The following is a 23,868-nucleotide window of genomic DNA, read 5'->3' on the forward strand; positions in this document are numbered from 1 at the left end:
GTATTCAGGAGGATTGTCCCAACGGGGATTTATCTGAGAGTTTGAAGGCGCTTTGGATCTTCTGGTTCATGCTTTTCATTTTACAGATGTGACCTCGAGGAGATTTGCTGGGTCCCTCCTCCCTGCCACCGCCTCTTCACCCCACATGGCTTCTCTGCAGGCGGCTGGCTGGGTGCTGCAGGTGCCCCAGCCACCAGCTTTTCATCAGGGTGGGAGTGGGTGTGGAGGCTCCCCCTGAGTCTGCCCCAGAAACTGCCTTGAACTTGCACCCCATGGTGACACAGCTTGCCATCTGTTTTGTCCCCGCAGTGTGACCCTTATATAAAAATAACACTGGGCAAAAAGGTAATCGAAGATCGAGACCACTACATCCCCAACACCCTCAACCCGATTTTCGGCAGGTAACGAACATTTCTAAATGTTTATTGGTCATTCAGTTCTCATGGCTTCTGTGGTGAGGATGTGACATGTGCCAAGCTCTGTTCTAGGGCCCGAAACCGTGACTACAAACTGGATAGACATTTTAGGCAGCAGAGCAGGTAGTAAATACGTGATAGGTGAGCGCACACCTGCAAGTGCCAAGTGCCGTGGAGAAAATAAAGCCAAGTCATGAGATGGGCTTCTCTGAGACAGATTTGCTCTGAACCCGGGAGGTCGAGGGGGCAAGGGGGCCGGGGCCGGGGTGGCACAAGGCCCGGAAGTCCAATAAGTTTGTGAGATCTAGACAAGGAGGACAGGCAGTGTGACTTACCTGTAGCAACATGTTGGTTCTCCCTCCCTGAATCCAGTTGGGGCCCTGTCCTCTGGGACATTCTGATTCTACCATTTTGATCCAGCAAATGGATTAATGACGCTGTTAGCAAAACTGAGAAGGGGGCAGAAGGTGATGGGGTGACAATGCCCCTCTGTCTCCTTTTCCTGAAGACTCTTGAAAAAGCTGTGGTTTCTTCATAGTTGCCACTTTAGACTTGTTTCTGGGCTGTCACACTGATATCATCCAGGGGAGGAGATCCTTCTCCAGGAGAAGGCAAATCCACAGCACCTCTAAAGGGGACCCATATTTTTCAGCTATCAAGTGCTATCCACATTTAATAATAGCTAATATTTGCTGAGCTTTCACTGGGTGCACACCCTCTGCTGAGCCATTTATATGAAACATCTCAGAAATGTCACCACTCTGAGGTGCTCTTGTGTCATCCCCGTGTGACAACAGAAGAAACTGAGGCACAGAGTGAACCAGTGCTGCATGGGCTCGGCTGGTAAAAGGCAGAGTCAGGATTGGAACCCAGGCCATCTGACTGCAGCAGCTGTGTGGTACCCACATTAAGGCTCTGTGGCGGCCACCATCTCATTTTCATGTCCACATGCAGCCTCTCGGCAGGACAGGGCCGAGGTCAGCAGCCCCCCATTTGCTGGTGAGGGAAATGCAGTGCCAGAGCTCTGTCGCCGGAGCTAGTACACGCTAGAGCCAAGATTGACGTGGAAATTCCTGACCAAGCCCCAGCTTTTTCCAACACCCCTGGGAAGGCTTCATATTCATGGCAAGGTATAAATGCGTAGCATAAATGTTCTTTGTACAAAACACTGGTGAAAACGGCGTTGTTTTCCCAGAACCTTTGCCAAACGGGAAAATACTTTGTTCTTGTTTGATGTGTGGCCTATATTTTCATTTCTGGCTTGACCGTCTTGCCCATCCTCTTCTTTTCTACTCATGTTTGTTGGTTTGTGTCCTTATGCATTCTCCCCTGCGCGCACGCGCACACACCCCCCCCCCGAAGTCTTTGTCACTCAGAGCCTCTCAGGTTCGCACGCGCTATTCTCCCTCACACGTCCTCACGCCCTGTGACATACGCACACACAGGACCTCACGCTCACTCAGCTCCTGGGCATGCGCACGCACGCACACACACACACACACCCCTCTCTGCTGCACACCCCAAAGCTGCATGCCGGGGCCAGGGAATGGAAGTAATCCTCTGGCACGGCAGTATGATCATTTTCCTTTTCTTCCGCTGATCCAGCCCTGAGGTCTAGACAGGAAAAGGCACGCAGGGCAGGAAGGAGGGCTCCATGTGAGGGAGACGGGGAAGCAGGGGAAAGCCAGCGTTTACGGCCGAAAGGCAGCCCCATCTGAACCGCACGTCTCAGAGGAGCCAAACACAGGCTTAATTAAGTGGCAGGAAAAGTCTTTGCTCTGAGCCACCCTGGGAGGAAGTGATGCTGTCAGGCTCTGCTCTGCCAATCTGTGCCTGGTGTGTGGGCAGAATCCCCCTCCCCAAGGAGATACTGGCTCCGCAGTCCCTTGGACAGCTCTTTGTCTCTGGCCTCGGTCTTACGGGGGTGACTTCCTTCTCAGCAGAGACCCTCAGGGATTCTGGGGAATTCAGAAAGGAGCAACCTTTCCTATGTGCTCAGCCATCGTTCGGCATATTCTTATCCCATCATAGCAACATCCAGATCAGAGTTCAACAGAATGTTTTTTTTTTAAAGATTTTATTTGAGAGAGAGAGAGAGAGAGCATGAGAAGGGGGAGGGTCAGAGGAAGAAGCAGGCTCCCCGCTGAGCAGGGAGCCCAATGCAGGACTCGATCCTAGGTCCCCAGGATCATGACCTGAGCCGAAGGCAGTTGCTTAACCAATGAGCCACCCAGGCACCCAGAATGTATGGCTTCTATAGAATATTAATTGGTGTTCCAAGAAAAAAAGTATTCTTTCATCAAACCGAGACACCTGGGTTAAAAAAGATAGTAACTGTAGGACTTCTCTGAGCCTTTAGTTTGACCAGAGACACTCCAAAAGAAGTGGTTTTCAACCATATTTGACCAAAGAATTCTTTTTCTCAAGGGACACATATTATGTCTCCCTTGGAATCCAGTTCTAAAAATGCGATATTATGGGGCACGTGTGGATTCAGGGCTTCATGTGTGGTCATGATTCATGCGCCTTTTCTCATGTGGCTGCCTGCCTCCTGCAGGCCCCTGCCTGGCTACAGCCATCTAGGGAAGCCACTGAGATGAATCCAGGAGACATCCTGGAAGCTTTCCTCCAGGGTCCCAGTGGCACACATCCTTCTGCTCAAATGGATTAACATTCCTGGCTTTGGGGGCAGGAACCAGTCCACACACCGGAGTGCAAGGAGAAGGGGTTAGGGATGGGAGAGGCCTCTGACAGTTTTCCTTCAAATTTATTGAGCACCTACTACGGGACCCATACCTGTGTGGATGGTGCAAATATAGAACCAAACCTCACCCCTCCGGAGCTTGTGCCATTCCTGTTTATCAGCCTTTCAGAACCTATGCCACGCTGCTCACCTGCCATGGGAAGTACTCCTTATCTTTATCTCAGATGTGTTTGCATTTTAATATGGATTCCAAAGAAAAGCATATGGCAGACCAGAGGGCCTGGGTGGAGGCACTGAGCCTTCTTGGCCCCTTGCACATCACACTTTGTTGGTGCATACCACTCACCATCCCCTGCCCTGTGCTCTTGTGGGGGAGTCAAGGATGTTCCATGGGGTAGTGGTCTCTGTCGAGGCAGAGGGAACATAGCAGGGGCACAGATAGGGGGCTGTAAATCAGGGTGCTGTGTCTTACTAATCTCCCAGCTGGGCAGAGACGCCTGGGTGCCCCAGTTAATAGGCATGTGATAATAATGTTAATAAGATTATAATGAATAATAATATTATAGCTACTGGGTTTTCAGCGATGCAGTCATGCCAAATGTTTTCTAAACACTGCTCCACCTGACCCTTAGAACAACACGGGATGGTAGGTATTCCTGTCACTATTTTACAGGTGAGAAAGCTGAACACAGGGAGAAGGGCTAACTGGCCAAGGGCCCCACAGCTAGTAAGCAGCAGGGTTGGGATTCAAACATAGGTATTTAAGCTGTGCTCTTCCCATGAGCAAGCATATAACCTGTATTGTTCTTATTACTAACATGGACTGCTTGTCAAGTGCCCCCACACACTGGCCCCCCACCTTGCTGTCCCAGTCACCACGTTCTCCTCCAGCCACCGTCACCACCACCTGGGGATTCTCTGCACAAAGCCCTGGGTTTTTTGGTTTCTGTTTTGTTTTGTTTGTGGGTTTTTTTGAGAGGCCCGCATAGAATCATGGATATTCTAACCTTGCATTTGTTTATTTAGAATGTACGAACTGAGCTGCTACTTACCTCAAGAAAAAGATCTGAAAATTTCTGTATATGATTATGACACTTTTACCCGTGATGAAAAGGTGGGAGAAACAATTATTGATTTGGAAAACCGATTCCTTTCCCGGTTTGGGTCCCACTGCGGCATACCTGAGCAGTACTGTGTGTAAGTTGCTTGGGCCACAGATGTAGATAATTCACTCCATCTGACATCAGTACGTGGGGAAGCCTTGGTTCTCTGCTTCAGTGCCTGTCTTCCCTGAGCCCCTGCTCCTTTGAGTCAGATACATACTGTTTTTAATAACAGGACTATCTTTGGGAGAATAGGGCCATAGCATTGCCCCCACCCCCCACCCCCCGATTAATTTTGTGATGTCCATCTTTCCCTAAGTGCTGTTCGGCATCTTCCTACAATATCTAATGAGATACAGCTTGTAATTTCTAGTTTATAAGCTTTTGTGATTACAGCATGTAGGCAAACCCCTCATTTTTATGGAGGAGGAAATTGCAGGGAGGAGGGAAAGGATCCATTGGCTGAGGCCAAAGTAATTGTGGATTTTCGGTCTGAAATAGATTTCTAGACAAGAGTCAGAGGGCAGAGCACAGTCCCTGCTCCCTCATTACATGGGCACGTCTGTAAGTATATGAGTATATGCGTGGGAATCCAAGAAGGACCTGTGTGCCCACGGTAACTCTGGGTGTGGAATGTTCTTCACAGTTCTGGAGTAAACACCTGGCGAGACCAGCTGAGACCAACACAGTTGCTTCAAAATGTAGCCAGATACAAAGGCTTCCCACCACCCATCCTTTCCGAAGATGGAAGCAGAATCAGATATGGAGGGCGAGACTATAGTTTGGATGAGTTCGGTAAGTGCGTAACCAGAGACCGCAAGCTGGTTACAAAGTATAGCAACCCATCTCTACTGCTAGGTCTGCTTTGGGGGGGGGGGGGGGGGGGGGAATGGGCAGAGCAGTGCCCTAATTATACCACAGGAGACCCCGCACACATGGCTATCTAACAAAAGCGCCATTATAGCAGAGTTCTGCGGTCTTGTCAAGTGTCAAAGTGTACACATTTTCTTGTCTGTCTGATGTTTCACTTGACCTTTTTAGGTCATAGCCATTTGCGCTTTGAACACAGAGTTCTAATAACTACCTACTTTCTATGTAATGCATAATGAGCTCATAATTTAGCTCAAAAGTGCTCAGGTGGTAGTGCAAGAATTTCTCTCCCAGGCTTAGTCCATCGTTCTTCCAGCCCTTCTCTGAGAAGGCCCAGGGATGCGGGGGGTTGATTTGAAGAATCTTCTGAGTTCACATCTGGCCCATGTCTGAGCTTGGGATCTTGCGCTTTCTCCAGCAGTAATTTATAACACAATCTGTCCTGACACATAGCCAGCTAGCTGCACCACGACAAAGCCTGAAGGAAGCTTAATAGAGCATAAGAGCTACAGTGTTATTCAGTGTTTTGTAGGGAGGGAGGCTTCCCAGAGCGGGTGGCAGTGGGACTTGCCTTGGAGGGTGCACAGGATCTCCAGGGAGGGCTGAATACAGCCCCATGGGAGTAAAGGTGCTTTCCTGATCCTCAGCTGTTTATTCTCAACATTGCAAGAAACTATGTTTCGTCCTTCCATTTGAAGAGGACTGAGTCAGTACCAGGGATGATGAGATGCTTAGGAATTGCTGATGTTGCTCTCAACATAAGAACTTGCAAAAGGGATTGGGAATTAACTGGCAAGCAACGTGGCCTTATTTAAGAGTACCCCCAAATAAACAACTCCCCCCAAACTGTCTCAGTAACAAGGCTATTGTTACCTAACAAATCACCCAACAACTTAGTGGCTGAAAAACACCCATTTTGTTTTGCTTACGGTTTTGCAAGTCAGGAATTCAGGAAGGGCTCACTGGGTAGTTCTCACCTGAGTAGCCTGTGTGGTTGACTGCTGTCAGATGTTGGAAGGGCCATGGTTATCCAAAGGCTTGACGGAGCTGGGTGTCCAGGATGGAGGTGGGGGGAGGTGTCCAGGATGGAGGCCGGGGGGAGGTGTCCTGGATGGCCTGCACACACAGCCAGCAGTTGATGCTGGCTCTTGGCTGGGGCTAACGATCAGAACACCTCCTCAGGCCCTTCCAGAAGGGCAGTCTCTAGATACTCAAGCTCCCTACATGGCAGATGGCTTCGCTTCAAGCAAGCATCCCAAAAGGACCAAGCAGAAGCTACGTGGCCTTGCCTGCCTTGTCGGAGAAGTCACACAGCATTCTTTCTCCACACTTGAGGGGTCAGCTATGTCTCCACATTCAAAGGAAGACAACACAGACTCCACCTCTCAGTGGGAGAAGTGCCAGAGAATTTGAGGGTTGGTTTTAAAATGCCACAGTAATGCTAGCTGCTGCAACAATTAGACTTCCACATGTCACTGGCTTAAAACACTAGTTTATTTCTCTGAAATTCACAGTCGGTATTCCAACAGGCAGCAATGCATCATGGATCCAGGCCCTTCCATCATGCGGCTCTGCTCTTCTTCAACTCAGGCACCTGAAGTTGCTGTTTCTTCTGCATCCAAAAGGGAACAGCACCTAGAATATCTTTCATGAGAGGGTTTTATGTGCCAGGTCTAGAAGTGACACACACGTCACTTCTACCTGTGTTACATTCAAGCCAGACTAGGTTGTGTGGCCACACCTAACTGCAAGGGAAGCTGGGAAACAGAATCTGGCTGTGAGCCTCTGCCAGAAAAGTGAATACAGGCTGCTCTCACATACACATTCTGGTGTGTTCTGGCCCCTTTGCTACTGGCAGCCCCCAAGTCAGGTGTGAGACTGGTTGGGGCAGGGCCCATGGTCAAGAGATATTTCTATCCATGACTCCTTCACAGATCCAAGTTTGCACACTGGCCCTGCCTGCCCAGTTTGCCCTTCTGGGATGAAGGGCTACATGACCCTCAGGGCAATCTGGCTGAACAGTTTGCAGATGCCCATCATCTGTTTCAATGCCATTTTCCATTCCAGAAGCCAACAAAATCCTGCACCAGCACCTCGGGGCCCCTGATGAGCGTCTTGCCCTTCACATCCTCAGGACGCAGGGACTGGTCCCTGAGCACGTGGAAACCAGGACTTTGCATAGCACCTTCCAGCCCAACATTTCTCAGGTAAAAGAGCTCTCCCTGTGAAGACCCATCATCCACATCCCAAACACAGTGGCAGGAGCTGACCCAGATTTGCCTCTTTTCTCTCTTTTGGACACTTTTAGATACACAAGAAATAGAAAAGCAACTCAGATTAGCTTTATCCCAAAGGGGAATTTATTGTTAAGCATTTCCCGGTAACTCACTAAATCCAGACAGGAGGGGTGACTATGGCTCAGAACAACCTTGGGCCAGGATCTCTCCCCATTTCTTGTCTGTTTCTCTCTCAATCTCTGTTAGTCTGCGCTTTTCCTGTGATCACCTTTCTATGTGCCAGAATATTGTAGAGCATTTCTAAGGTTTTTATGTTATAATGTAGCTCCATCTACTTCCAAACAGGGAAAGGGCTGGTTGCCCCAGCTTGGCCCAACTGTCCACCGCTGGTGGGCGGGGTCTGGGGAAGCACTGTGCTCGGCCTGCCTTGGGTGAGGTGGTATGTCTTGAGACCAAAGAGCCAGGGAGGAAGCTGAGCCATTGTGCACCAGGTGGCTCATCACGGGGACCACGTGGGTAGTGATGCAGGAGGGTCAGTCCCCAGGAGCTAGGGAGCAGTTCCCTGAAAAGCAAGGAGAGACATGGCAAATGACAGAATAATCCGCGTGGAAGCTTGTTACAGGGAAGACTCTTGGGCCGTGCCTGCAGAGATTCAGATTCAGTAGGTCTGAGATGGGGGTAGGGAGGCGGAATCTGAGTTTTAACAAGTGCCTGGAGGGGTTCTAATGGAGGTGGCTAGGAAATCACACTTAAAGAAATAGTAATCTAATGGATGCAAATATTGTTGACAATGACCACACAGCAGTGGACAAGCTTATCTCTAAAAAGTGGCCGCAAGTAGCGTGGGCTTACTAGTTTATTTTGTCACTCATTTCTTGCTTTTATTCTGTTTCATGTTTTCGTTTCGTCCCTTTCTTATTTACTCCTTCCCCCCAAAGAGCCCTCCTCTCTCCCTTCCCACCCCTCAATTGAATAAAGTCTCAAGAAATTACAAAATGAGGAAGAGTTCTACGAATGCACACCCTCCTCGATGTGCCCCATGCCGCCCATCACTTCTACCTCCTGGACTGGACCGACTGTGGCTGGGTCATGCCTCATGTTCTGCATCATGCTTGATACCCTACCTTGAGCCCTAGAGATTACTTAGAGGAGAGTCAGGACCAGAGGAAAACTTACCCCTTTTCAAGAGTCCCAGTTAACTCATTTTGATCACCGTGCAGAAGAAGCCAATCTAGTTTCCTTGGTAACTTTCTTAAAGACCAGTCTGAAGGTATAGTCTAAAAAACATCCAAAAACAGTTTGGGGAATTTAAGTTGGTTCATATGGCTGATGTGGTTTGTTAATGGCATTCCTAGCTTGTCTGGAAGAACATTCTAGTCAGATAGACGGCCCCAGTCTGTGGCAGTGGGAGACCTGACAGGACCTCCCCAAGATGGCACCACAAGTGTTATTTGGGCTTTCACCTTGCCTCTTCCTGCAAGCCTCCTCCCAGGTGGTGGACACCAGCCAGCTGATGTCAGGGAGTCCTTAACTTTGGGGAACAGTACTGTTCTTGCTGTTGCTTGGGGTCTCTCCTTTGAAAGTGCCATGTTGTAAATCTTTCTTTTATCAATTAAATACCATTTTACATTATTTTGATTTTTTTATCTGGAGGTAAGTGGAGAAACTCTTGGGTGTCACAAAATCAGGACTGAGAACAAGTAGGCAATGTGATGAACAGAGTTCTAAGTGAAGGATCCAACTTTCAAGTCATTTGTAAGAGGGTACATGAGCGTGTGTGTGTGTGCATGTGTGTGCGTGTGTGTGTGTGTGTGTGTATGTGTCGGGGGTTGGGTTAGTGATGGGAAGCCCTTCTTTTATTAGCCAGGGGACGCTCAGACTATGACAAATGTGGGCATATGTAGCCATCGGAGACTCCTGGTGAGAGTGGGAAGTGGGTGGCCTATATGACAGTGAAGACAGATGATTTATCTCGGTTTGCTCCTCTGCTCTACTTTTTTACTTTCCATATGGACTAGAAGATGGGCAGGCCTGAAGAAACAGTTACACCTAGAAAATATGAAAGAAAGTTACAGTCTCTGCCACTTATAATACAACTTAATTTCTTTTTTCATTTTTGAACGATTTAGGGGAAACTTCAGATGTGGGTAGATGTTTTCCCTAAGAGTTTGGGGCCACCAGGCCCTCCTTTCAACATCACCCCCAGGAAAGCCAAAAAGTAAGTAGTCTTGAGACTCCATTGTATCAGACTGGGGTCTTGGCGCAGGAGCAGAGGAAAAAGCCCACCTTCAAAATGTGCTCCTTTCAGATACCACCTGCGTGTGATCATCTGGAACACCAAGGACGTTCTCTTGGATGAGAAGAGCATCACAGGAGAGGAAATGAGTGACATCTATGTCAAAGGGTAAGGTTAGCATGCTCATTGGCCTTTGACACACAAGGAATGAACGGACTCTCTCCTTTGTGAGTTACCATCATTCAAGGTGTCCTCTCTAGGATCCTTGGTCAGGTGAAGCTGTTTCGTTCCCATTCGTGCAGTCCACTCAGGAAGCTCCAGCGAGACACAGGGAGAGAGAACAGAAAGAGAAGAGAAATCTGTATGGATCTTGTTTATAAGCAGAGGTAGCGAATGACTATTAGCACCGATAAATATTTCTACATTTCTCTTTTAAAATGGGTTCAGTTTATTAGCAGCCTTGCTATTTCTTTTAGTCATGCAGTTCATTTTAATCCTTTTTGATACCTTGAGTAACTAGCCCTAGAAACACAACCAGGAAGGCTTTTTAAATTTCAGTTTCTGTATATTTTACTACCAGCAGCTAATGTCCATGGAAAAGACGAAACATTAGCATATTTCCAAAAAAATCTTTGATTCCACCAACATTATGGAATGCCTGCATCCAACATACGAAGTGTCATACCGTTAATCATCCTGTTACTTGTATCATTCAATTCCAAATAATCCATGTTGGTGTTAGTTTCATGTTATAGCCCGATGAGAGAGGTTGAGTACAGAATGGCATAGTGATTAAAGTGCCAGACTCTGGAGCCAAACTACCTGGGTTGAAATCCTGGTATTTTCTCTCCCAGCTGGGCAAATTAGTGAGCTCGCGGTTTCCCATCTGCAAAATGCAGATAAAGATAGTACCTGCTGCTCTGGGATATTCAGAGTATTGAGTTACTCAAAGCACTTAGGACAGTGCCTGGCAGATAGTAAACACTATGCGTTATTAGAGCTGTTAGAGCTGTCCAGAGAGACAGAACTAGTGTGTGTGTATGTGTGTGTGTGTAGAGGGAGGGGGGAAAGGGGGAGAGGGAGAGAGAGGAGTCTGTTATAAGGAATTGGCGCACATAATTCTGGAGGCTGAGAAGTCCCGTGGTCCTGCATCTGGAAGCTGGAGGCTCAGGAAAGCCGGTGGTGTAGTGAAAGCTGACTCCTCCTTCCTCTGCTTTTTGTTCTATTCAGGCCTTCAACAGATTGCATTAAGGCCCACCCACACTGGGGAGGGCAATCCACTTCACTGACTCTACCAGTTCAGGTTCTAATCTCATCCAGAAGCACCCTCACAGACACACCCAGAATAATGTATTATCCGGGCACCCTGTGGCCAGTCAGGCTAACAGAGAATGAACTAGTGTTAGCTAGTAGGATTACTAGTCCACATAGACCAAGTTTGGTTCTTTGATATGTAAAAGACAAGACTTGTTGAAATTTAATATATTCATAAAGTGATAACAAAGTTTCCCTTATGATCCCAAGTGGCCTTCAATCAAAACTTTGTTGAAGACATAATTACTATCATTTGGGTTCACTGTAAACAGGGAATGTTTCATCAAGTTCTTCATTATTCTTTCTCATTTCAGGATCTTATTACCATTCCCCAAGGAAAACTAATCCTAGCTAATTATATATATATATATATATACATATATATATATATATGCAAATTTATTTGACTGTCATAAGCATTTTTTTTTTCAGATCAGAGAAACAAGCGCAAGGAATACTGGACTGAGAGAAAACTCTAATCAAAGAATAAAAGCACAATCTAAAGTACCATGTCCTATTTGGAATTAAAATCTAAATACTATATGTGAAAAGCTGAGTTATGCATAAATAGTATGCCCAGCACCACCGCATGCTGACACAGTGTACTACTAACCCTAACACACATAGTGTTTCCTGTCTGCCACAGGACAAAGGACAGCTAGGACACTTCCCGTGCCGGATGCATACGAAGTTATACGTATGTGTACACAAATACAGAGTCGTTTAACTTGTTTTAAAATAAAAATGAAAAGATTCATATTTAGAATTCAGTATGAAAAGATGCAAGAAAAAAACGTGAAGAGCTTCAAAGAGTGAGTGGTCTGAGGAAGGAGGGTGATGGCACTTTGGGGATTTTGTCAGGAGGTGAAGTCACCAAGGTCCTAGCCACAGAGTGTGAACTCTCTTCTGCGAGTTAATTTAAAAGCTTAAAAGTGAATAAAGATGAACCTTTCAACTAATCTAGCGAGTCAGTTAATTAGCAAAAAGGACAACTATTGTAGTTGATTGATATTAATACCACTACTAATAACATGATCTAACATTAGCATGTGACTTTCCAGTAGTCTCCATGGTCCCTTGAGGCAGGAGAACAGGCCTGGACTTGGGAGTCAGACCAACTTCTTCATTAATACTTAATTCTGTCCGTTACTGGCTGTGTGACCTTGACCTTGGGGAAGTTAGTTATTCTGTCTGGACCTCAGTTTTCTCATCTGTAAAATGGGAAGAATAAAACAAGGCATGCTGAGTACGGCAGACTATCAGTAACACAATTAAGGATTTCGCCCTTTCCATTCTGGTCCTTCTAAGCCACCATCTTCCATTCTGTCCTCATGTTGACCATGGGAAGGGAGCACGTATTGTTAACCTCATTTACAGATGGGAGAGGAAGCCCAGAATGGTAAGTGGCAGAGTGAGTTCATAGCCAGGCCTGCCTCCTATCTGGAGGGTCCAGGTATGTCTTTTTTTTTTTTTTTAAAACTCCACGGTCGATTGCAATGGGATTCTCATGGGCCATCAGTGTGGAGAACCATGCCCTCTGCCGCTCTATCAGTCTAAAATCCAGACTTCTCCTAATCCCTAAACAGGCCCCTTCCCAATAGCAGGCAGATGTGACATCAGCTTCTTCCCCCAACGTTCATTCATTCCTTCAATAGGCCTACTACCTGCCAGGCACAAGCCACAGGAAACATTCCAAATGTCAAAAGTTAAGATCTTAAATTGTTTATGGACATGAACTTTCGTTGATATGCACATGGAAATAACAGCTTACATCTCCCTTGCTAGTCTCATTAATGCGATCATAGTGAATTTAATAATAAAAAAAAAGGAAGCCCTAAGATGACTTGAGTCATGCCTGTTTTGTTTGCTTAAGTAAAATATGGAAGAGGAAATGCTAAAATTTTGAACTAACTCATATTCATTAAGCCTATCAGCAGTGATGACAGACACTGATGAGTTATAGTTAGGAAGACTAGCATCATAGCCAGCAAGCTTCAGCGTTCCCAAAATAGAAGATAAGTTGTTGATATTTTCCAGAAAATGTCACCTTATCCCTGCTAACTGAAGTCTAAAGGGTTTCCTGCTTTGGTTTTAGAGGAATTATATTTTATTTGGCTATAACCAGTGTTGGATGCAACAGAGCACCTCCCCTTCATAAATCACCCCCAGCTCTGTAGATAACTGGAACCTGCCCAAGAAAAGTGCATTAATTCTCCTGCCCTTCACTCCCCTAATCACTGCACAATTTTGCGGCTAGATTACTTGTCAATCACATGAAGCTAAAGTCTGTTTGCTTCTGCTTTTCAGCTGGATTCCTGGCAATGAAGAAAACAAACAGAAAACAGATGTCCATTACAGGTCCTTGGATGGTGAAGGGAATTTTAACTGGAGATTTGTTTTTCCATTTGACTACCTCCCAGCTGAACAACTCTGTATCGTTGCTAAAAAAGTGAGTTCTGATCTATGCCCATGGGAAGTGGGTGTGCTGGGTCTGCCTCAACAGATAAAGGGAATGTAAGAGCTGCTCAGCGCCTCCGAGGTCATGAGTCTGGCTCCCTCTTGATGCAGGTGGGGAATCTGAGACCCACAGATGTGCAGATACTTGCCTAGGGCCACAAAGCTAAGACAGCTCTTTGTGCAATTCGGAAGGACCAGAAACACAATTGTCCTTCCCTAACATGTGGGCAGCGGGGTATAGGATCCAGTAAAGGGTAAACCTGAGGATCTTGTGTTCATATATGCAACCACCCAAGTATGTTTTTATGTCACAGGGAGACTGATTTCTTCCCATGATAAGCAGAACTGTTTGACTCATTAACCAAACAGAGGCAAGATACTAAAGTAGGTTAAATTTCCCTTTTACCTTCTTTATTAAACCTCAGCATCTGCTTTACCTCCTTCAGAAGCACTTCCATCAAGGTTCAAGGCCGTCATGGTCTTAATTAGTAAGACTCTAGTTAATTACAGAACTCAACTCAAATTGGCTTATACCAAAAAAGTGATTTGTTAGTTCACATTACTAAAAAGCCCAGGTTTGGCTGGCTCAGGAGCGTTGGATCCCAGGTTGAACTGATGTCTTCAGTTCTCACTTTCTCCACCCCTCTCTCTATCCTCTCCCATGGGCCTCATTCCCTGGTGAGGCAGAATGGCTGCCCACAGCCCCAACCCACCTCCTGGCCTCCCAGCAATCTCAGCAGAAAGAGAACGAACCCTGGATGGTGCCAACCAGAGTCCTGGAATTGGGCCTCGGTGTCTCTGCGTGTTTGGGGTCACGCTGCCATCCCTGAACCAACCAATGTGGCCTGGGATGCAGTGCTCAGACTGGCCCAGTTCTGGAGTTAGGAACAGAGTCAGTTCTTCCCAAACTGCATGGACTGGAGGAGGGTCCCCAAGGAAAATCTGGATGCTTTTTCCCCAAAAAGGGGGCCTGAAATCTGGGCAGGCAATAATGAGAGTGTCTTTTATAGATCCCCTGTCCCATTCCTGCTCCCCACATTCTATAAACTTTTTCCAGCTCTGCCTGTTCACCTCCTCTCGCAACACCTGATCAAAATGCACCTGCCTCATGTCCCACCTAGCCAGACCCTACCCTCTGCTGGCCCTACTCCGTGCTGCTGGTGTAGGGAGCAAGTTTCTGTGCCAAGTGAGATAAATGCCTTCAAAGGGCACTTTCTAGAGACACAGGCTCAACCTGATGTCAAATCATGCACACTTCCAGATGGTGAGGCAGACCAGTGAGAAGGTGAGGGATTTAGAATCAGGTAGGCCTTTCCTACCTACCCACATCTAGTGTTGGACCTTTCAGTGCCCTGCGTGCCACCTGGAGCGTGACCCTACACAGGACAGTCAGTGAGGCCAGCCAACAGCAGAATGCACTTCCTAGCCCCTCAGAGCCAGGGCCCCTGAGCCCTGCTAAGGGCAACATTTCTGGAATGTCATCTGAAAAACAAGAAACAGGGGCGCCTGGGTGGCTCAGTCAGTTAAGAGTCTTGACTCTTGATTTTGGCTCAGGTCATGATCTCAGGGTTGTGAGATCGAGCCCCAAGTCGGTTGCCTGGGCACGGAGACTGCTTAGGATTCTCTCTCTCCCTCTCCCCGCCTCCAAGAAAACAAGAAAAAGAAAAAGGGAAAGAAAAACAAGAAACAACCCAACCATATTTCTTTGAATTCATGAAACACTGGGGGAATCCCATTCTGGGGCCTGAGGCGTGGAGGTGTTATTATGTTTGGCTAATATTGTTCGGGCAGAGGCAGAGACCAGAGGTGAGAACTTGGGAGGACCCTTACCCAGTCCTCCCTCCACCTAACTTTAGAGTGAGGAATCTGGGTTGACCAAAGCATGTAAAACACAGCAATATTTTTAAAAGCCAAAAATGTCAGGACATTTTAAATCTGTGCTGATAAAACATGAAAGCTGAACCCCAGTCTCCTCACCCCCATGTGAGAAAAGTGTGCTCAGACATCCATGTTGCGGGGGTAGAAGGTCACTGAGCAAATGTGACACCCCAGCAGGTGTTAGTGCGGGCGGGCCTAGAACAGCCTGGCTTTGGGAGGTTAATCTGAGCTGGCCATAGTGGCCTGGGGTGGGGGAGGGGGCAGATATAATCACTCCCCAAACCCCAGGAGTGGAAGCAGGGAGTCACACTGATAGGAACATGGCAGGCGGGAAACCTTCTGTTTGGGAATTGCCTGGGACAACCTTTTTGTCGCCTAGCTGGTGGCCCCGAGATTTCCCAGGGAGCCTGGCTACCCTCCATACCATGGGGTGGAGGACTGAGGGCAAGGGGGAGAGGGTATTAGAGGTGGGTTGCCGAGGAGGACAAAGACCCCGTGCCCTGATGCTGGGGTTTCAACGGACCCGAGGGGAAGGTTTCAGCGTCCAGTAGTCCATGTCATTTGGTTTTTCTGTTTCTCTTGTCTTTTAGGAGCATTTCTGGAGTATTGACCAAACTGAATTTCGGGTCCCACCCAGACTCATCATTCAGATATGGGATAATGACAAGTTTTCTCTGGATGACTACTTGGGTAGGGCTTACATGTGGATACTTTTCTCTAAGAAATTTTACTTTGAATTAGTGAAATCAGTTAAAACCTGGAATCAATGATTTAAATCTCCAGTACTGTGAATAATCCACTGCCTGGATGTCCTCTGGGCAGTGTGGCCTGCCTGCTTGCTGTCTCAAGCCCTCTGAAAATTTCGCACAGTGAACATCACCCTTTTCTGCAGGCCCCACCCACCTTCAAGGGCCCCCAAGGAGGCTCTTGCACCAGCTTTTCTCTTGCCATGAACACTCTTGTTTTCACAAGGGAATGCCTCAGCCCTGCCTCCACATCCAGACTACCCACTTTGCCTCCTCAGCACACTGGAATTGGCTCCCTCCTCCTCTGAGCTGCTCTCAATCCCTTAATGTCACCAGCCCTTGTTCTTTCCCCGGGTCCATCCTCCTCTGTGGTTAAAGGCACTTGTTAAACACCCCCCACCTTGGGCCCTTCCCTTTCTTGGTACACATGCCCCATCACCACCACAATAACATAATACTCTTCTGAATTCCCCTCTCCCAGGCCCTGGGTCTGCCTCATTGGGCTGCTCTGTTTTTCCCCTCCCACTCCTTATATACGGACCTTTGCCTTCCCTGGGGTTCTTTGGCTCTTCCCCAAACCCCCTCATCAATTTACCACCCCCCTCATCAGTTGAAGGTAAAAAGCTTCAATGTTCACCTTTCAGCAAGATATGACTCCTAAACAACAAGCACACGTAGTCTGCGCGCTCACAGTGCCTCTGTTCAGGGTAGCTTGAGACCGCTATAAGCACATTCCAAATCTGCGTTTAGTGGACATCTGCGTATAGTGCACAAACATCTATAGATGTTTAATTCTTTTGAGCTTGTAGAAGAGCTCTGTTTATGTTTGTATCTTTGAGAAATAAACCGTGTCACCCTCTGTGAGACACAGAGCAGTGGACAGACATTTCTTCTACCACTTTCCATCCTATCTGGAAGGAATTTTAAATGTCTACCAGGATCCCATTCTCTAACTTACCCATCACCTGCTCAAAATCACTGTCTGCCTCTCCTCTGACAAGAACATTCTGTTCACTTGTGAACAACAGCTGATCCATTGAAGCTTATTTGGGTCTAATTGTTTCCTTGGCCAGGTTTCCTGGAACTTGACTTGCATCGCACCATCATTCCAGCAAAATCATCAGAGAAATGCAATTTGGACATGATTCCAGACCTCAAAGCCATGAACCCCCTTAAAGCAAAAACTGCCTCACTGTTTGAGCAGAAGTCCATGAAAGGCTGGTGGCCGTGCTATGCGGATAAAGATGGCTCCCGCGTGATGGCTGTATGACTATTTCCCAGTTCGGGGTCATTCATTCCTTTTGTCATTTAGGCTCTGCCCTCTCTCAATTGATGCCAGATAAGATAAGGAAGTGTTAAAGTGGTGAGACCTTAAGTTACAGGAATGGTTTGTACTGGGATCACAAGAGAAGGTGGCAGATGCCGTGAGCTTATGTTTGGGGTTGTGTGGAAGGTGGAGGGATTGGAATGGTGGAAAAGCTGGGACTCTGAGTGGCTAACACTATTGCCTGAGGACCCTCCTTCACCGGGAAGACTAAGTTATCCTGAGCTTTCAGTACAGTTCAATACAGAAAAAGGAACTTCAAATTCAAACTCTTCTTGTTTAAGAAAAATAAATTTAAAAAGGTGGAGGAAGCAGGGAGCCCTGACAGCCACTGGACACAAAGGCCGAAACTTATAAGCAAGTCTGGAGAACTCCCAAATAGACTGTGACAGAGAAGCAGAAGTCCAGGTTGCCATGCAATGTCACAGAAGTCTACCTCATTCATCATGTAGTATTGCTATTAATAACAGCTAACATCCTAGATCATTGGCTAGGAGATAGGCAACATGCTAAGTGCCTCACGTTTTTTTAAAACAATTTTGAGGTATAATTTACACAAAATAAACCACACCTATTTATGGTGCACAATTGCATGAGCTTTGACTGATACAGACACTCCTGAGACCACCACCAGAATCAAGATCCAGAACATTCCCATTGCTCCAGAAGTTTCCTTGTGCCCTTTGCAGTCTACTATTCCCTCCACTCCTGGCCCAGGAAACCACTTATCTGTTGTCTACCACTAAAGAGTAGTTTACAAATAATCTCACTTAGTTCTACTGACAATTCCAGAGAGTAGACATTATCTCCATTTTGTAGATTCAAGAAACAGGCTGGGATATAACATTATATGTTAATTATGCTTCACTTAAATTTTTTTTTAATTTTATTTAAAAAATACTACTACTGAACTAGGTAAAACAAAAAACAACCCCCAAAACAGACTGGGAGAGATGTAGCAACTTGCCATAGTCAGACCCCTCATTTCGTCTGACTTGTCAGTATAGGAGTCATCTGGCTCCACCACGGAGCCAGTTGTCAGGGCTGGGGTCCTCAGACTGTTGGTGACCTAGTGGGCATTCCAGGGTCCTAGAAAGCCCGTGACAAGCCTGGCCATAAAAGTGGACAACTTTCTAGACCTCTTTTGGCCTCAGCATCCTCAAGTGCACATGAGGGTCATCACAGTACCTGCTTTATAGGGTTGCTGTGAGCATCACACAGGATTATCCACGTAGAAGCCTTAAACGGTGTCCAGAGCATCGCTTAGGAACCTGTATGAACCCAGACGTAGCATTCATTCGTCCGTTCACTCGTACATTCAGCTAGTGTATACTGAATACCCACGGAGTGCCCTCCCTGCCTCGTACAGTGGGGCGAGCATGGTGAAGCAGGAAGCATGGAGGCTCCCTTGGAGCCCATAGTTAATGCTCAGTAAGTGTTCCACATTGTTATTAGCAGTATTTAGGTTAATCTGGTCCAAATAAAGTTACAAAGGACAGTGTGTGAGAAGGCAAGGAGATGGGTATGAGGAAGTCAGAGGATGGGGCACAGAGAATGAAAAGCAGGGAGCAGGGGAGGGGAAGCTGTTTGCCGTCTCAGTCTCCCACAACGGGTCAGTTCAGAGACACATGGAAGAGGAAATGCGATGAAATCTCTTGAGGAAAATTTAAGGCAATCTAAGGATTGTTTTACAAGAATAAAAATCATTGCTCAGGGACTACTCCTTGGGTTGAAATGAAAATATTTGTGAAACGTGATGTCATGTGTTTAACCTGTTCTGCTTTACTGAAGGGGAAAGTGGAGATGACATTGGAAATCCTCAATGAGAACGAGGCGGACGAGAGGCCAGCCGGGAAGGGACGAGATGAACCCAACATGAACCCCAAGCTGGACCCACCGAAGTGAGAGGCCCTCTTTGTTCTCCACGATGTCTGATCCCCAAACACCTGCAGTCTGAAAGCCCCCCTTCCAATACGCTTAGTGGAATGGATTCAGTGTTGTCTTAATTTTGCACTTAATAGGGGTGGAGGATGGAGAGCTTGGTGATCCAGCTTCATTTTAACCTTTCTCCTTTCCCAAAGTCCAGAGTGTCCTCAGTACCTTAGGGGGCCATAAAATGTTAAAGACTCTTTCTCAGCCAACTAAGGGGAATAATATCTTTCCTTGACTTTAACAATGTTATTAACTGTACTTTAAACTGTATTAGGTTCTGAGGTGAAGTATGTGTCCTACCCAAGTTGGGTAGGTAAAACCATTTCTTTGCAATTTTTGCAGCCGGCCAGAAACCTCCTTCCTGTGGTTCACCAACCCGTGTAAGACCATGAAGTTCATCGTGTGGCGCCGATTTAAGTGGGCCATCATCGGTCTGCTAATCCTGCTGGCCCTGCTGCTCTTCACGGCCGTGCTCCTGTACTCCTTGCCGGTATGAGTCCTTGGCCTCGTCTCTTGGCTTTTTGTGTGGGATTTACGGTCAGTCACCCAACTTGGTTCTTGCCTCGACCTATTTAGCAGTTGTGGTGTTGCAACCCTTCAGCCTGTGGGAAATTTAAAGTGATGTGTATTGTGATGAGAACGACATTCTTGGGGTGTCACAAATTACAGGCAGAACTTCCTGGTTTGAAAAAAATTGGGGTTTCAGGAATTCTGGGAGAAACCCCTCAGACCCTTAGCAATGTGGGTCAGGATAGGAGCCAGCATATCTGACTGATCTTCCTACCTTCACACTTTCTTGTCCCAAACCATCCTGCAAGCTAACTCCTTATGCTAGCATCCACAGATCCCCAAATCTGGGCTCAGTATAGGTCCACATTAACCCTGAACTTCACCCGAACTAGCTAGTGCCCCCAGCTCCCCCGCAGGTATTGCCCTTACCTGCCAGGATGCCTTTGCCAATGCTTTTCCCTTGCCCATGTTGTGTCTATTAAAACTTTACTTGTTCTTTAAGGCCTGCATCACATAACCTCTCCCTTAAATTTTCCTCAGTCACCTTAGTCATAAATGGGAGTCCAGATGGGAGGTTGGCCTGTGTGCCTAGAAGTTGTACCTTCATTCTTTCATTCAAGGGATTTATTGAGCATCTACTACAGGCTAGGAATTGGGACGTTGAGATGACCAAGGCTTGATTCCTTACCCAGGAACAGTTCACGGCCTGGGGACAAGCAGACATATGAATAAGTAAATTATTACAAAAGGCAAGCTTTTATAGAGATAGGAACAGATGAGCATAGGATCCTATGATCCTATGAGGATGGCTTCACCAAGGAGGTGAAGCCCATTTTGCCAAGTGGAGAAGGGACAGTCCAGGCATTTAAAGACTCTTCCTTTGACTCGTACTGGTAATACAGATGTTTTTGTGGAGGGTAACATAGTCAAAACCACAACAGCAGAGATGTAAGGCCTCTATTTGTCCCTAGTATCATACTTCGTTTGTTAATGCACACGCACACTGGTTTCTACTTGCCAGTAGTCCGATCTGTCTTGACCATTTAGAAAACAGTAATTTCTTCTTACTGATTTAGATTCTATTGATTTAAACCAGTGGTTCTCAACTGATGGCAGTTTTGCTCTCGGGAGGATGGTTGACAATGTCTGGAGACATTCTGGTTGGCACCCCTGGGGGCTGCCGCTGACATAGGGCAGGTAGAGGGCCAGGAAGGCTGCACACACCGCAGTGCATGGGCCAGTCCCCGATGTCAAAGCATCACGTGGTTCTAAATGCCAGTAGTGCCAAGGCTGAGAAACCCTAACATACTTACTTTTTTTAATATTCTGTTTTCTTTTTAGAATTATTTGTCAATGAAGATTGTGAGGCCAAATGCATAGTGAAAGCAAAAGCTTCTTTTCAAGTCATCCAGCAATGAGGGAATCCTGTCTCCGTTTATAGACCGAAATCAAGAGTGATTTTGTTTGCATCTGACACTGATCCAAGTGGCTTGTTCGGTTACTTCACCGAGGCCAGGAGCTCCCAGAGGTCTAGGTCCTGAAAAGTCAGGCCAACAAGCAACATTTTTATTTTGTTACTTTTTGAAGTATTAAGCTTTAACCATGTTTTCCAGGATATTTTTCAAGGTGGCTGGTTCCATTTAAAAAGCATCTTTTTTATGGGTCTTTAATTTTATAATTCAGTTTTTAGAAATTGCTGAAATCAAATTAGATAATTTCTGCATCTTAACTTCATATACTTATTTGTAATCAGAAAGGACTGTGCATTATAAAATAGAATAGTGAGAGTCATTCTTACTTATGCCTGCAACCATTTTTACGATATTTTATACGGATGAGTGTCATGAGACTCTATTCAATCTCTGTGATGAACCCAAATAAAAACATTTCACCTTTGACACATAGCTGTTCATTGTAGCTGTGCGCTGAGTTGGGAAGGAGGCAGTTCCTAGTCCTCTGGGTCTCCGTGGATGGAATGCCACAGCATTACCACTCAGCCATAAACCTTTCATACGTGTGCTGCCAAATCTTAGCCAGTGGGCCCAACTGAGGCTAATATAATAAATAATAAAAGCTAATGCTTATTAAAAGTACTTATTCTTTGTACAGCATTGTTTCAAATGCTTTATGTGTATTAACTCATTTAATCCTCAAGATAATCCTATAAAGGTAGGGAACATCAACCCCATTTTACAGTTAAAGAAATGGAGGCACAAAGGTGAAGTAACTTGCAAAAGGCCACACAACGAATAAATGGTAGAGCTGGAATTTGAACCCAGGCAGTCTGGGTTCTTCCTTCTTAACTTCTCTTAACCACCACACTATTCCACCAGTGGGAAGACTGTCATGAGGGGCATGGAGCTGATGGTCAAGTAGGGAATGACAGTAGCAACCAGTATGGCTCCAGGCCAACACCAAACAGCGTGCCTTCTAGAACATCGTCCTGATACTACATGAGACCATGGTGAGATCAACAAACAGTTCTATTCTAAACACAGAACCAGGGGGAGTAAGAAATGGTACAATAATGGTGATGCTTTGGGACATTTAGATAACATTATACCACAATGGTGACTGTCTTGGCGTTATTGCTGAGTTGTTGCCTATTTTGAACATTTTATGTTCTCCCCTGAATTTTAACATTCTAAGTGTGCTCGGTACATAAAATGGTGGGGAGCCACAGCACTAACTAAATCAGAATGCTCGCCATTTCCCCAGGCACCTTGTACTCTCCTCCCTGAGTCTAGGCATGTTATCACCCACCCGAAATGCCCCACCCACCTCCACTGGTAGCAGCTCTGCCCACCCTTGAAGTTCTGGTTCAGATGCCACTTTCTCCTGGCACCTCTTAGGCCCCAAAGCGATCCTTCAATATCAGATGCAAACATATTAATACAACCTTCCTGGAGAGATATGTTAAAAGCCCTAACAAATGTTTGTGCCCTTTGACCCAGTAATTTCACTCCTGAGTATTAACTCCAAGGAAATGATCAGAAAGGCAGCCCACGGTTCACGCACAAAAATGTACATGTACAATATGGTACATGTACATTTGTACCATTGTACAAATGGTACAAATGTACAATAATGGTACAAATCAGAAACAGCTTAAATGCCCAAGCAGAGGGGAATGGTTGAATATATGGTAAAATCCCTATATTAGTGCAAAGGATGAAAATATATCAATTCAACATTTTGTTACTGACATCAGAAAATGCTAATATGTGAGACACAACCCCAAAAAATCATATACAAATCTATATAAAATAAGCCCCAAAATACATGGCTGTCCATAAAGAAATGCACCAAAATACTAGCAGTGTAGGAACTTATGCAAGATTTGTATTTGTGCATATTGAAATAATTTATAAAAATAAATCAACATTGGAGGTTCATAACAATAAAACTAAGAGATCCAGTTTGAGAAATATTGCTATACTTTGTTTCACCTTGTAGCGATATAGGTGTGGCTTGTTTTCAGAACTGACTGTAAGCCCTTTTAGGACAGAGGTAACACCTGTGAGATCACCCCAGGCTGCCCCAGAGCAGCAGGCCTGGATTTGTACCCCTGGTCATGCCTCAGACTCGTCTGCATCCTGGGAACGGTAATGCCTCCCTCACTGGATTAAGGTGAGGGCTGAATGGAATCATGTATGTAAAGCACCTTTACAATATCTGAGGCCTGGCCAGTATTCAACACATGGAAGCTTCCAGTATTACATCAGACTGGTACATCTGATGTTCTAATTCCAAAAGCAGATAAAAGCAGACTCTTTTCCTTCCAAGACTCACTAAATAGGAGAAAAACAAGCTAGAAGACTGCCTTCCACCTGCTCAAGACCAAGAAAGAAGAGAGTGGGGGGGGGGGTCTCGAAGTCAGGAGGAAGGAAAACAGGTCTGTTACCACCATGTCAGGCAGCAGTGTCAAAGCCGGTATGTGCAGCTGGTGGCAGGGACACCTGCATTCTTTCAGTGCTTTCAGACTGCTCCAGTGTGGGGACCCCTGGGCCCTCCCTGTTCTGGGGTTGACAGGTGTCACCATGGCGCTCAGCTATGGACAAGCTAGACTCCTAACCCTCTGAGTCACACTGGACCTACACCCAAACCGCATCACATCATCTTGCTTATAATTAATGGAAGG

The 23,868-nt window shown here is 46.2% G+C and overlaps 1 protein-coding gene and 1 long non-coding RNA gene across 5 annotated transcripts in view; one reads left to right on the plus strand and one right to left on the minus strand.

The window, feature by feature from the left end:
* Nucleotides 1-21,833, plus strand: part of MYOF (myoferlin) — a 151,309-nt gene extending 129,476 nt beyond the window's left edge. For all 4 annotated transcript variants that reach the window (XM_073904436.1, XM_025880474.2, XM_073904435.1 and 1 more), the window contains 12 exons: nucleotides 310-401; nucleotides 4,147-4,317; nucleotides 4,870-5,018; nucleotides 7,161-7,300; nucleotides 9,460-9,548; nucleotides 9,639-9,734; nucleotides 13,188-13,329; nucleotides 15,806-15,905; nucleotides 17,035-17,225; nucleotides 19,077-19,186; nucleotides 19,560-19,707; nucleotides 21,069-21,833. In XM_073904436.1, coding sequence (XP_073760537.1) covers nucleotides 310-401; nucleotides 4,147-4,317; nucleotides 4,870-5,018; nucleotides 7,161-7,300; nucleotides 9,460-9,548; nucleotides 9,639-9,734; nucleotides 13,188-13,329; nucleotides 15,806-15,905; nucleotides 17,035-17,225; nucleotides 19,077-19,186; nucleotides 19,560-19,707; nucleotides 21,069-21,107 — 1,467 coding nt within the window. In that variant the 3' untranslated portion in view covers nucleotides 21,108-21,833. The remainder of the gene's footprint in view (nucleotides 1-309; nucleotides 402-4,146; nucleotides 4,318-4,869; nucleotides 5,019-7,160; nucleotides 7,301-9,459; nucleotides 9,549-9,638; nucleotides 9,735-13,187; nucleotides 13,330-15,805; nucleotides 15,906-17,034; nucleotides 17,226-19,076; nucleotides 19,187-19,559; nucleotides 19,708-21,068) is intronic.
* LOC141374659 (uncharacterized) lies at nucleotides 7,771-10,296 on the minus strand. Its single transcript, XR_012381711.1, has 3 exons — nucleotides 9,803-10,296; nucleotides 8,507-8,607; nucleotides 7,771-7,892 (listed from the first exon to the last, which is right to left on the minus strand). It is a non-coding gene; the product is annotated as an uncharacterized lncRNA (long non-coding RNA).
* Nucleotides 21,834-23,868: the final 2,035 nt, after the last annotated feature.

The sequence above is a fragment of the Callorhinus ursinus genome, unplaced genomic scaffold (genome assembly GCF_003265705.2).
Source record: "Callorhinus ursinus isolate GAN/ISIS: 27379988/994484 unplaced genomic scaffold, GSC_fseal_2.0 scaffold20, whole genome shotgun sequence".
NCBI classification, from domain to species: Eukaryota; Metazoa; Chordata; class Mammalia; order Carnivora; family Otariidae; genus Callorhinus; species Callorhinus ursinus.